Genomic DNA, 14,125 nt, shown 5'->3' with positions numbered 1-14,125 from the left:
GACCAAATGAAAACCAGGGCTGGGGGATGGGGCACTCAGGTTATATAAGCATATAAATATACACAGCATATATACAGAAGTTTAACCATAACAGTAGTGTGGAATACAGGGCCCTGAGTGGTCCAGCGGACTACGGCATGGTCACTTTGGCCAGAAGATCACTGGTCAGAATCCTTGTCATGCGACTAGCCATTGGCAGCCGAGACCCTGAGAGAGCACAATTGGCCTTGCTCTCTCCAGGGTGTGTAGACTGTGCTTTCCCCAGACTGGGTGCCGGCAGTCCCTGGGGAAAGCACCGTCTACACACCCTGGAGAGAGCAAGGCCAATTGTGTTCTCAATTGTTGCATCAGTGGCAGTGTGAAAAATTAGCATGCATCGGAGGGGGCGTGTGCTATTCCACCCTCACTGGTGTAGATCATGTACGGTTTGGGTAATTGGCGGTCCAAATTGGGGAGAAAATGGGTGAAAATTGGTTATATATATATATATATATATATATATATATATATATATATATATATATATATATATATATATATATATATATATAAAAAGTCAGTAATACAAATAAAGCTATAACAAGTATAATCATATTAGTCTTCGTGTTTTTCTACCCACGAGTTGTGAACGGTGTGATCTGCTACACCTCTATAATATGAACTACATGGACGAAGACTTTCACAGCATCCCTCACCTCACGGTGCTCCTCCTCATCCTCATTGCCTTGGTTACTGGTGGTCTCCTCAGAGTAGTAGATCTTACTGCTCGTCAGGACGAAGAAGTGAGGGTACCACTCCTGTAGAGAAACATGCAAATGACTGTGTAAGGGGTCGAATACAGTACTAGTTCTCCTGGACGCCCCCCAGTCCAGCCAGCACAGCATGGAGGACGTGTTCAACTCCATCAGCAGCAGCAGCAGCAGCAGCAGCTCACCTGATTCACCATCATTAAGCCAATCATTAAGTTGATCTGTGTTTGTTGATCTATGTTTACTATGAGCTTCTATAATCATACAAAACAAAAGATGGATCCCTGACTGCTAAATTAAGCAAGGTGACAGTCAAAAGACTGATGCTCCTAGGCTCAGGACCTCTGCTGTCTTCTACGCATCCTCACGCTTTTTTACTGAACTCAGCAGCCAATCAAAGTGCATCAAATTAAAGCAATTACAGTCCTAAATTCTTATTTAGCCAAATTAAAAAGTTACAAATATTAATAAACAATTAAATCCAAATTTACAATCAACATTTTTACTTAAAACACTTAAAAACAAAAAAGTAATTAAAATTATTAATTAATTAATTAACGTAATTAAGCATGAAAAATGGCTCAGACAATGAAGGATATTCCTGCTGTACGTAAAACTCAACTATATGTAAGTAAATAAATAAATAAATAAATAAATAATTTGTTCTCACATGGTTGATGGGGTCCTCCAGGAACAGAATGCCGTTCTTGATCGAGTTGCTGATGTCGTTTTCTGAGTAGGGTGTGGAGGTGGAAACCTCTTCATATGCACTTCCTTCTGCTAGCTTCTTGTGCTGTTAATATAGCAATCCCATCGTCACCATCACTGAAGCTACTAGAGATGCACTACATGTCCAAATGTTTGTTGACACCCCTTCTAATGACACTCTTTTTACTTTAATTGCACCCATTGCTGAGACAGATGTGCAAAAGTGCACAACGCTGCCATCTAGTGGTTGCGGTTTACACACAACACTAAACGAACCACTGTCAGACACCAATCTTTAATTGTTAAACTGTTAAACATCAATATCGTGTTTCTGAGAATCGATACAACGTTTTAGTCTGTGATTACATGTAGAGTACAGTCCTGTATCATGAAAATGTCTTTAAAACATTGTGATGTAGAATTTTTACCATATCATCCAGCCGTAATTGTGAAACTCTGGTATATGGACATTTTCTTACATTCTTTTTAAGAACTAAAAATTTATATCAGATGATGTTACACTCCATAGAAGAATTTTGGCTAAGTGTGTAGTTTTGGTGAATCAAACCAAACAGCGTTTTGTATAGAACCTGTTGTTGTCGTCGTCACAAAGCAGCGTTACACAATCAGTAATTAGTAAAAAGACACAAAATCGACAAACTAAGATATGCCTGACATTTTGCATAAAAAAACAAAAAAAAAAAAATTACGTACGTACCTAAATAAAAGATTACATACCTGCGTCAGACCCCCCCCACCCACCACCACCACCCATACCAGACCAGCTGCACACCCTCCTACCACTGCTACCTGTTTAATGATCATGTTTAAACCTAAATGGACTCTTAACCATCTGCCCCTATTAATATCACCACTATTAACTATCTACACCATGGTTAGTATATTATGATTATGATCAGAGCAGCTCAACAGTTTAGATGGTTTGGTTATAGATAATTTTATCAATAATTTATAAATAGTTCTGATCAGAGGAGGACGGGTCGGGTCCCCCTTGTGAGTCTTGGTTCCTCTCAAGGTTTCTCCCTCCAGCTCTGAGGGAGGTTCTCCTGGCCACTGTCGCCGTTGGGGCTCACTGGGGGTCTTTGATCCTTCATGTCTTCTTATGCTATTTCTTTTTTGTCTCTGTATTTTATTAATTACTAATTATGTAAAGCTGCTTTGTGACGACAACAGTTGTAAAGAGCTATACAAATAAATACAAATAAAAATTCATCAATGTCCACATCCATGGGTCACTTTCGACCTACTGTAGCAGACGTTTTGAACAGTTTGGTCAAATAAATAAATAAATAGTTGAAAAATGTTCTTAAACATTTGCTCAGGACAGAGAACTAACGTTCAGCCTGCTTGACCGACCAGCCACCCCAACATCAACACTGAGCCCTGACCCAGCAGCCAACGAGCAGCTCACCTTGATGAGAATCTTCTTCTTGAGCTGATTGGGCGAGGGGAGGCCATCAGCAGAGATGTCCACGGCTTTAGTCAGAAGCATCTCTCCAAAGACTCTCTTGAAGTGAGAGGCCATGTTCCTCTGCTGTACTATGCTGCAGTGGTCCTCGATGGAGAGAATGATGGGATATCTAGGAGAGGAATAGAGCGACGTATAAAAGCTCCAGATCTCATCAGAACAGATAAAGCAGAACATAAATCCAGTAAAAAGGAGAAACAAGAGCTTCTCATTCTGAAGAAAGAAAGTAGTGAGATCTTGTCGGTGAGCTAGTCTGAAGAACAGAGCTCGGTTCCTCCAGGTTTCTCCTGGACGCCCCCCAGTCCAGCCAGCACAGCGTGGAGGATGTGTTCACCTCCATCATCATCATCATCAGCAGCAGCAGCAGCAGCAGCAGCAGCTCACCTGATTCACCATCATTAAGCCCTGATTTACCACCAAACCAGGTGTTGATCTGAGGAGAACTCTAAATAATACTAGACTCCATGAGAGAGGAGAACTCTGGAGATGTTCTAATGATGAACACAGTGATGGAGAACCTCCACCACTTTCTGTAGGAGTGTTATTATTAGTGTTTATTCTGATATCAGTGATTTACTGAGCAGATCAGCAGATTATAAGCAGTTTATTACACATTATAATGTAATTTATACATTTATTAATATTTTACAGCAAATACTACTTTTAATTATTGTATGGTGTGCACATTTGTGTGTGCGTGTGTGTGTGTGTGTGTGTGAGAATGTATTGCAACCACAAAATGCACAAGCAAGTGCACATGCCTACACCCACCCACCCACCCACACACATACTGCTTTGCTTGAGTTAGTAGATATGCAGTAAAGGTACGTACTCGGACGTGACGAAGGCGTGCTCTTTGATGGTCGTGAGAACGTCACAGAATTTGATCTTGGTGGTCAGAGTGTGGCCGTGGTAGATGACTGGCATTCCATCAGGACCGTCCCAGCAGTCCACTGCAAAACACAGCGAGACGCCAGAGCTTCAGACACAGTGAGGTAAACAGAGCAGCTCTACTAGACAACAGAAGCTACAGCAATGTTCAGTAGAGCACCAGGTCCAGAGGTCACCAAAATAATATGAATATACAATATACACATGGACAAAAGTATTGGGACACTCTTAATCACTGAATACAGGTGTTTGATTCAGTCCTGTTCAGCCTCTAGCCCTGCAGTCTGTCTTTCCTCCACACATCAGTGAAAGAACGGGAGGTTCTGAAGAGCTCACTGAACTCCAGCGTGGTTCTGTATGTAACAGGAGACACCGCTGCACCAACAACAAGTCAGCTGGTTAAATCTCCTCCCTCCTAGATCTTCCTCCATCAGCTGTGAGTGGTGTTATTATTGAACAGTGGAAGAGTTTAGGAGGAACAGCTCACAGAGAGCAGCTCAGTGTCCACCGAGTGTCTGTCAGACCACGTAAAGTTACAGAGCGGGGTCAGGGCCGAGTGCTGAGCTCAGAGCAGAGTGCAGAAAAGCCTCCAACTGACTCAGTAACTGCAGCAGAGCTCCAGACCTGCTGCTGCTGCTGGTAGAGCTTAGAGCAAAGGGGGAGCACCTGTAGGTGTCCCAATACTTTTGTCTTTTTTCTTGGTCTGACAAATAATGGAAACATTTTTTGAAAATAAATAAATAAATGAGTTGTTGAACATAAAGGGTTAACATATTGGTGGGCAACTGAATTGAAAGAGCTGCAATACGGTACAGCATCCGCATCACTTGGGGTAAACTGGGGGTGAGGTGAAGGTGATGAAGGGTCACTCACGCTCGATGCATCTGCAGCCCATCCTGAGGCAGCGGGCGTATGCCTCCAGTGACGACTCGCTGGAAAACTGGTCTCCTGTCAGGTAGCTAAAAACAAGACACTTGCGTCAGGGCCGGCAAGTCTGCATAGCATAGTACACCTCCCTCTCCCACTCTCCTGCTCCCTCTCTACTTTTTTATTTATTTATTTACAGGCACACACACATACATTTACACATCTATGCCAGCGTACTTACATCTGTTTACACAGTAAAATATGCATTGTTGCATTAAAAAAACAATTGCTTCAATTGCTTAACCCGGCAATTGAAGCGTTTATCGCTCCAGCGTTCCCGCTCTGCAGCCCTGCAGCCATTGTTTGACAGCGGAGGCAGTCTCTTTACCAGAGGTCCCGTTCTCATGCGTACGGTCAACTGGAGGAAAACTCCTCGTATTTTCCCTGAATGAGTTTCAGTATTATTCCAAGACCAAATCTCCCAGAGTCAAGCACAGCTAAACCTCCGCTCCATCCATTAGCCAAGTCAAGTTTAAAAAAAATAAATAAATCATCTAAATAATTCAGTTTTGAAATGGAACAAAACTGACAAACCTCAGAAATCAAATACAAATCAAATAATAATAATAATAAAAATAGTAATGCATATCTAAATCAGATCACTTACATTTTTAAAATTCCAAAAATAATTCTTCAAAAATAAATACTTAAATAAAAATGTGGGGAAAACACCACGAGTCACTCCAGGGCCTAGGGATGGATGATATGGTGTATAAAACAAAAACAAAAAAATTATTTATATATATATAGGGGCGTTAGATCTACATTTCCATTCACAGCATTTAGCAGATGCTCTTCTCCAGAAGATCCTCTAATCTCAGACTCTACTAAACACAAGTCAATATGAAGACCATAATACTCTACTCTTCAACAAATTCCTCTCTGAAGAGGAGGAGGGTCTTCAGTCTGGGTTTACATATATCTCATTAAAACCAGAATTATAATTAGTTTAATTTAATTTAATTTCATTTAGTGAAGTTTGCAGACAGTAGTGCACTGAATCAGAGACGCTATAAGGGAGGAGAGAGTAGAAAAGGGAGTATATGACTTTAGGACACTGACTGACCCCGGAGTGACTCATGTTGTTTTTCCTACACTTTTATTTAAGCATTTCAGCTGAGAATTATTTTTGGAATTTTAAAAATGTAAGTATCTGATTTAGATATGTATGACTAATTTTATGCTGGTTATTGCCATTATTATTATTATTGGGATAAGATAGGATAAGATGATCCTTTATTAGTCCCACAGTAGGGAAATTCTCATTATTATTATTATTATTATTATTATTATTATATTTGGTTTGTGTACAGATCTGTATTTTATTTGAGATTTGTCAGTTCTGTTCCATTTCAAAACTGAAATTATATTGATAATTTTTTTTATTAAATATATTTATATTCGTTTTGTTTTTTTACTATTTTGCTTTGAACCTAAGGGACAGGTACAGATGTGACTTGAGGTCGAGGGGGTGTGAAGACAGAAGTTGTACTGTGTAACTGGGTCATGTTGATTTTAGGGAGTTCTCAGGACCCTGAACAAAGTCCCGTTTACGAACAAAAGGCCAATGGGCTTGCTGGGCTGCACAGTCCACTCCCCGAGACTCCTCTCCGAGATCTGCTCAAGCACTGCAAGAACAAGCCGAAATCACATTTTCGGTCAGATTTCATCAGCGATTTACATTCTGAGGATAATCTGATCCAGCGTTTCCAGGATTTCTCTCCACATTTGCAGAGATCAGAGCCTGGAGCTTTCGTGACTGGAAGTAACTACCCAGCAGCGCTGCAAAGATGGCCACTGATTGACCAGACCGGACCAAGTTCGGTTGAACAGGAGGCCCAGCTGATGTAGGAGATGTAAAGCAGGGAGTAGAAGGTTGTGGGTTCAAAGCCCAGGACTGACTGGGTACTTCTGCTCATGTCCTTGGGCAAGGCACTTACGGTGTCCTTATGATCAGCCGTGGCCATAAAGTTTCAAGTCTTAGGACCTTAAGGTCGCTGGTCCGATCTCCAGGACTGGCATCTACATCTGAGGTCCTCTTAAGCAAGGCACCCAACCCCCAGTTGCTCCCTGGGGGCCAAGGTAATCAATTACACTGTCTTTATAATGAAGCATCAGCACTGTTGATGTCCAGGATGTACCAAGATAAAGTAATTGTGATGCAATTCAGCGTTTCGCCTCCAATTAAAACACACTACATGGACAAAAGTATTGGGACACCTACTCGTGTCTGCATTGTTTCTTCTGAAAATCAAGGCTATTAAAAAGTTTTGCGTCGACTGCATTGAGTGAGGAGCGTTAGTGAGGTCAGGAGGTTGAATGATGATCATCACCACCCCACCTCATCATCCTCAACTCTTCTCATCCCAAACGTACTGGATGGAGCTCCACCACCATCCATAATTTCAGAGAACACAGTTCTTCCACTGCTCCACAGCTCCTCAATGCTGGGGGGCTTTACACCCCTCTATTAGCCCACGCCTGGCATTAGGCAGCATGGAGCCAATAGGGTCATGATGTTGATCTGCTCCTGCAGAGAGTCCTATTCTATTGGCAGTACTTCTCTACAGGGACTAGACTGGGACTAAGCTGTGTGTGCGCATTTGCACATCCGTGTGATCTGTGGTGAGGAGTTGAGCTGTGGTGATCATGTGAACAGACGAGGTCTGGAGAAGGCTGTCGCTTTCAGAAGGTTCTAAAAGAACAGGAAGGTGTAAGAAGTGTCTGCCTTGGTCCTGGTTAGGGCTCGAGTGACTTCCGCAGTGGTCAGAGGTGCTGTTTCTGCTGAAGTGTCTCAGTCACACCTCTGGTTGGGATCAGGCTCTGAATTGGCCTGTGAGCTGCAGCAGCGCTGTGGTTTTCGTTATCTCAGAAGCAGCTGAGGAGGAAGTTCACTCGTTCAGATTGACATCGGTTCAGTTCTTCGGAGGAGGGTTTAGAGGGTTTGGTGGGGAACACTCTGTTCTAGAGAAAATTCACCCATCAGCAAAAATTTTAATAATAATAATAGATTCAATAGATGCACACTTTTTTATTGTGGACATTACTTTCCAATAGAATAGGACTCTCTGGGGGAGATGAACATCATGACCCTATTGGCACCATGCTGCCTAATGCCAGGCGTGGGTTAGAGGGGGGGTATAAAGCCCCCCAGCATTGAGGAGCTGTGGAGCAGTGGAAGAACGGTGTTCTCTGGAATGATGGATGGTGGTGGAGCTCCATCCAGTACTTTTAAATGGGATAAGCTGGGGAGTTGGGGATGATGAGGCGCTCTCGTTGCTGTATGCAATCAAATCCTCACAGCAATGCTCCTCTAAAATCTAGTAGATGGTCTTCTTCTCTGGACAGTAGAGACAATCAGCTCTTTTTAGTACCCTTGTTTTCAGAAGAGACCGCGAATAAGCAGGTGTCCCAATACTTTTGTCCATACAGTCCATATAGTGTTTTCTACTAGAAGTGTCTAATTTATTGAATGAATCAATACTGTGTGTCAATACAACAGCATCAATACCATCTGAAACAAGCAAACGTGGAATAAAACGGCTGTAAAAAAGAAGTTAGAGATAAGTATCTTATATTATTCATACAACCATGTGAAAGTGAAAGATTAGATTGCAGATTAGGTTTAGAGGATTTCACTTGGTTAGAACTTGAACTTTTCAAATCAGTGATGTCTTCTAGACAAAGATTTCCTTCAGGACGTTTACAAGAAAACAGTAAAAATTAAATCTGAAATTTGAAGGTTTGCAGGTGACCAGACATCTGATACTTCAGCAGACTCCTCAGTTAGTTGAGCTGAGTGAAGCGTTCTGCGGGCTCGGTGTTTCAGGGCTTACGTGTTGTGGGAGGAGGAAATCCAGTAGTGAGAGAGAGGATTGTTCATGTCCTCCGGACGCACAACGTCCAGCTTGGCATCCCAGATAGAGTTCTCTCTGGAGAACAGGTACGTGAGGAACTGAGAGAGAGACAGCGAGAGAGAGACAGCGAGAGAGAGACAGCGAGAGAGAGACAGCGAGAGAGAGACAGCGAGAGAGAGACAGCGAGAGAGAGAGAGAGAGAGAATGTTTTGAAAATTAATTGAATTATTGATCACAGACAGTGCAGCTCACTGTGAAACTACTGGGTATCATCTCTGTCACTCAAAAACCCCGTATCTCCATGTTTTTGTTTTGTTACAAGGAGAAATTCTGATACAGATTAAAGAACAGAAACACATCTGATCCAACTACGAAGTCTTTCCTTCAAATTCAACACAAATGTAATAATTCCATTTTACCATTTTATTATTCAAAGTTTTTTTTTTTAATGTAAATATATTGTTATCATGATATCTTTGTGCTCTTGGGGGCCCTAAGAGGCCAAATAATTCGAGTATCTGAACCACATTTTTTTTTTATTTTATGACCCGCACTGGGGGTCTTACTCAATGTTGCCTTTAGGTTATTTATAGTGGGCAGTGGTGGCTCAGTGGTTAGAGCTCCGGGCTATTGATGACTGGGTTGTGGGTTCGATACCCGGGCTCGACAAGCAAGACCCTTCACCCCCTCTGCTCCCTGGGCACCGCAGCAATGGTTGCCCACCGCTCTGGGCAGTGTGTTTTTCACTGGTGTGTGTGTGTGTGTGTTCACTGCACAGAAGGGAAGTTGATGCACCCCCTCAAATCTAAAGTGCACATCAGTAACCGTGCTACTCTCCAAAACTCATGAACCACATCGCCTGCTGGAGCTCGAAGAACCTGCAGAGCTGCTTCTTCGGGACATCAGCTGCGTCCGTACCGACGTCACCAACTGCCCCGGCCTCGAGCCTCGTTTACATTTCAGGACACGCTGTGCCACCCCCCCCCCCCCCCCCAAAGGCCGACACGGAAACGGCACAGCATCAGCCTGGGCATCTACAGCGCCTTCACATCAAAGGCTTTGTGGAGATAACATCAAAAGGTCCTGTCTACCAGCGAAACGTTCGTGGTCCGTCTTCAATGCAGAGCGCAGAGCGTGCCAGCAAACATGCCACCGCCACCACCATGCTAACCAGAGTTCAGCCCAGTGCGCTCTCCTCTCCTCGCGCTACCGTGCTGAGAAATAATGAGCAATATTCATCTGAACAGGAGACAAATCTCTGGAGAACCGAGGTCGTCAACAGAGGAGGAGCTTATCAAATAAATAAATAAACAAACAAACAAACAAACAAACACAGATAGAAATATTTGTCTCATTGCAGACGCCACCGCAAAACCTCAGGAAGAACTTGAAAGGAGGACATTCAGGGGCCGGGTGGTTTTGCAGATGCTAAACCAGGCCAGCTGCAAAGCAAGGCACCGAGGAGAGTCTGAGAAGAACTCTAAGACCTCCTGCAAAAGTGAGAGAGTACTGGTAGCAATATAAAATCAGATATATTAAATATTATGAAATAAGACTAATGTGAATATCTCTGTGGAAAAAAGCTTCTAAACTTCAGTGTTTCCTTTAAACAAGCTGCTGAAACCAAAGAATAATAATAATAATAATAATAATAATAATAAAGTGCTAAAAGTTCATTAAATCTCTGTTTAATGATAATAACTTTAGGACTGGATTCACTGGTTGTTTAAATGTTTGGTTTCAGAACAAAGTTTGCAAACTAAAATGTTCTTAGATTTTATTTTTTTATATTTATTTATTTATTTTTACAATCAATCAATCAATCAGTCAGTAAGCTTCATGCTGTCGGTGCTTTCTATTGCTGATACCGATACCAGGGTGTGCAGGTGCCAGTGTCTGCGCAACACTGCTGATTTGTGTCCAGATTTAATCACTGCTCTGGAAATGCGAGGCACTCTAGACATGAACAGAAGGAAGATTCAGGTCCAGCGAGTAAAACAGCAGAACTGCCTGGCCGCTCTGCTGCAGCTAATGTTTAGAGATGGGAGATTCATGAAGAAGACAAAGGTCTAAATGAGGGCCGGCCAGGGAGTCGGAACTAAATCCAGGCCCAGAAAAGCACAGATGTTTTCATCTCTGTAAAAATCTTAAAACCTCATCATCTAAAGCTCTGGTCAGCATTTCTTTTCAACAGCTTATTTACTGATACCAGTGTTTTTTTACAGTGTTAAAAATCCCCAAAACCAATGAAACCATCCATTAATTATTATTATTTAATCATAATAATGTTTGTTTGTTTATATATGTAACATTTATTATTTGATCATAATAATGTTTGTTTTTATACATATACATAAACAAACATTATTATGATTAAATAACACACACACACTTACAGTTAGGGCATTTTTAGCTGGCGCTCTTCTCCAGAGCGACTTACAAGGTGACTCGTATTACAGAGGAGGGCCAATGTAGTGTTAGGAGTCTTGCCCAAGGACTCTTATTGGTGTAGCGCAGCATAGCCACCCAGACCGGGAATCAAACCCTGGTCTCCCACATGGTGCTGTAACCCAGTGGCAGGTAGTGGTGTTATCTGTTGCGCCACACACACACACACACACACACACACACACACACACACACACACACACACACACACACACACACACACACACCTTTCCACTAAGAGTAATTTCATTAGGGATGCACCAATACCACTGTTTCCTTTCCGATACCTTCCGATAGCGATATTCTGCTGATACGGAGTTCTGATACAGAGACCGATAACTCTGACTCAAACCCCCTATAGACGGCTTCAAATCCTGATCTTTAAGCGTCCCACTTTTTATAGGTTGCACTTTTTTTTTTTTTTTAGATCTGATTCCAAATCAGGATCAGCTCACGCTGGTGTGAATTCTGCTGAACAGGATTAACCAACATTAAATCATTTTAGACACATTTACTATAAATCCAACCCCCTTAAAACAGATCAGCAGGATGAACACGGAGGCGACCATCATCAGGAGACCAGACTCTCTCATTGTGCGGTCTAGATTGAGCCAGTCATCAGTCATGCTCAAAACCTACCTCATCCTGGATGAAGTAAGGCTGCTCGATCTCCCTCAGGGGATCCTTCAGGTAATGGAACATGAATTCCTGCACCTGGTTATTGTCTGTAGCCCAGAGCTCCTGAAAAAACACACACACACACACACACACACACACACACACACACACACACACACACACACACACACAAAAGTTATGTGATGTGACCACACATGACCACAACAGTGAACTTCAAAGAGGAATTATGTAATCGAACCCATTTCCAGAGAAATAGAGCAACGACCCGACCCCCACTGAGCCGGCGGAGGCGCTGAGGGCAGGTTCCCTCCCCACAATTACAGCCAAGCAGCCAAGTTGGCCATAATTGATTGATTACCAATTGATTAATTGGTCCCCTGCACTCTAGGCTTAGTATCATTAGGACTATGAACTACTAATAGAATAATAACCACTTCAATTTCAGTCATATCAATCCAGCTCTGACAGTCAGGAGAGTCAGAAAAAGATTTAATAGAATAATTTATTATTAATAATAATAAAATTTGATTCAATAATTAATAATGTAACAAATTATTACTTTAATAATAATACATTTTTATTATTAATTTAATAATAGAATAATAATACAATTTAATTTAATAATTTGTATTTATAATAACTTATTTAATAATTCATACATGTAAAAAAGTATTTAATAATTAATAAATGTAATAAATTATTAATTTAATAATAATAATAATAATAATAATAATAATAATCCTGCAGATCTGCAGATCCTCCAGCTGCATATCTTGCACTTTTTTTTCTTAGAAAAATGAAATAAAATAAAGAAAATTAAAACACCTCACCTTCTGATATTCAATAAGAAAGCTCTGAAAGTCCTCCAGGGAGATCCTCTGCTCAGGCCTCTCTGTGAACCTGAGCGGGAAGAAGAGCAGCCCAGTTACAACAGGGGAGGCTAGCGTAGCTGCAGGGTGTGGGATTTGCTGGATGCTTCAGAATTTTTGGGTAAATGTAGAATTTTTTACTTTTATTCATTTTTAATGAACGAAACCGAACGAAAACAGGCTAAATAAAACGAGCCGAGTCCGACCTGTACAGATATTCATTTAATACAGAGCAGACGCTCAGAGACTGACTTTAGAGACTGACCCCTGACTGACCTCACCCGCATTTACCTTAAACATTAATAATTATTATTATATAGACAGAGAGACAGACAGAGAGACAGACAGAGAGAGACACAGACCGAGAGAGAGAGACACAGACCGAGAGAGAGAGACACAGACCGAGAGAGAGAGACAGGCAGACAGGCAGGCAGACAAAAAGACAGACAGGCAGACAGGCAGGCAGATAGAAAAGGAGACAGACAAACAGACAGACAGATAGAAAAGAAGACAGAAACAGACAGACAGATAGAAAAGAAGACAGAAACAGACAGACAGATAGAAAAGAAGACAGAAACAGACAGACAGATAGAAAAGAAGACAGAAACAGACAGGCAGACAGATAGAAAAGAAGACAGAAACAGACAGGCAGACAGATAGAAAGACACAGACAGGCAGACAGATAGAAAGACACAGACAGGCAGACAGATAGAAAGAAAGACACAGACAGGCAGACAGAAAGAAAGAAAGACACAGACAGGCAGACAGAAAGAAAGACACAGACAGGCAGACAGAAAGAAAGACACAGACAGGCAGACAGAAAGAAAGACACAGACAGGCAGACAGATAGAAAGACACAGACAGGCAGACAGATAGAAAACACCCCAGACAGACAGATAAAAAAGGAGACAGACAGACAGATAAAAAAGGAGACAGACAGACAGATAAAAAAGGAGACAGACAGACAGGCAGGTGGACAGGCAGATAGAGACAGACATTTATCTTCCTTGTCATCAGTTTTTCACACAGTACTAAAACCTGATATGGACCGCAGTGTGTGTGTGTGTGTGTGTGTGTGTGTGAGAGATATATAAATTAATAGAAAATAACCAGCAGACAGGAAGAGGACGTACCTGAGAAGGAAGGGTATATCCATCTGTGGAGAGAAGCAGTGAACAAGAGGTTAAATCAAGTGGAGCTAAACACACCCCCTCCCCCTAAACTCCAAAACCCACTCCTTCACTCCTACACCCCAACCCACAACCCCCTTCACCTAAACCCAAACCCATGCACCTCCGAAGTTGCTCTATAAACAAGTGTTCACACGTTCAGCCTGCACCTATCTCATACACCAATCAGCCACAACATTAAAACCACATCCCTAATACTGAGTAGGTCTCAGTGTGCCGCTATAGCAGCTCTGACCACACGAGGCTCACACAAGACCTCTGCAGGTGTCCTGCTGTGGCATCCGGCACCAAGACGAACGTCAGCAGCAGCAGATCCTTTAAGTCCTGTGAGTTGTGAGGTGGGCGGAGCCTCCGTGAG

General features: G+C 42.1%; 1 protein-coding gene across 1 annotated transcript in view; it reads right to left on the bottom strand.

The window, feature by feature from the left end:
* plcg1 (phospholipase C, gamma 1) overlaps window positions 1-14,125 on the bottom strand; it is a 61,185-nt gene that overhangs the window by 18,238 nt on the left and 28,822 nt on the right. Inside the window, exons 8-16 of the mRNA XM_072656504.1 lie at window positions 13,711-13,733; window positions 12,539-12,608; window positions 11,709-11,810; window positions 8,601-8,719; window positions 4,711-4,796; window positions 3,779-3,899; window positions 2,890-3,058; window positions 1,420-1,542; window positions 696-797 (exon numbers count right to left, since the gene is read on the bottom strand). Coding sequence (XP_072512605.1) covers window positions 696-797; window positions 1,420-1,542; window positions 2,890-3,058; window positions 3,779-3,899; window positions 4,711-4,796; window positions 8,601-8,719; window positions 11,709-11,810; window positions 12,539-12,608; window positions 13,711-13,733 — 915 coding nt within the window. The remainder of the gene's footprint in view (window positions 1-695; window positions 798-1,419; window positions 1,543-2,889; window positions 3,059-3,778; window positions 3,900-4,710; window positions 4,797-8,600; window positions 8,720-11,708; window positions 11,811-12,538; window positions 12,609-13,710; window positions 13,734-14,125) is intronic.

This window comes from Salminus brasiliensis, chromosome 14 (assembly GCF_030463535.1).
Source record: "Salminus brasiliensis chromosome 14, fSalBra1.hap2, whole genome shotgun sequence".
NCBI lineage: Eukaryota > Metazoa > Chordata > Actinopteri > Characiformes > Bryconidae > Salminus > Salminus brasiliensis.
Note: the sequence above shows the minus strand (reverse complement) of the source record. Positions and strands in the feature narration are given on the sequence as shown.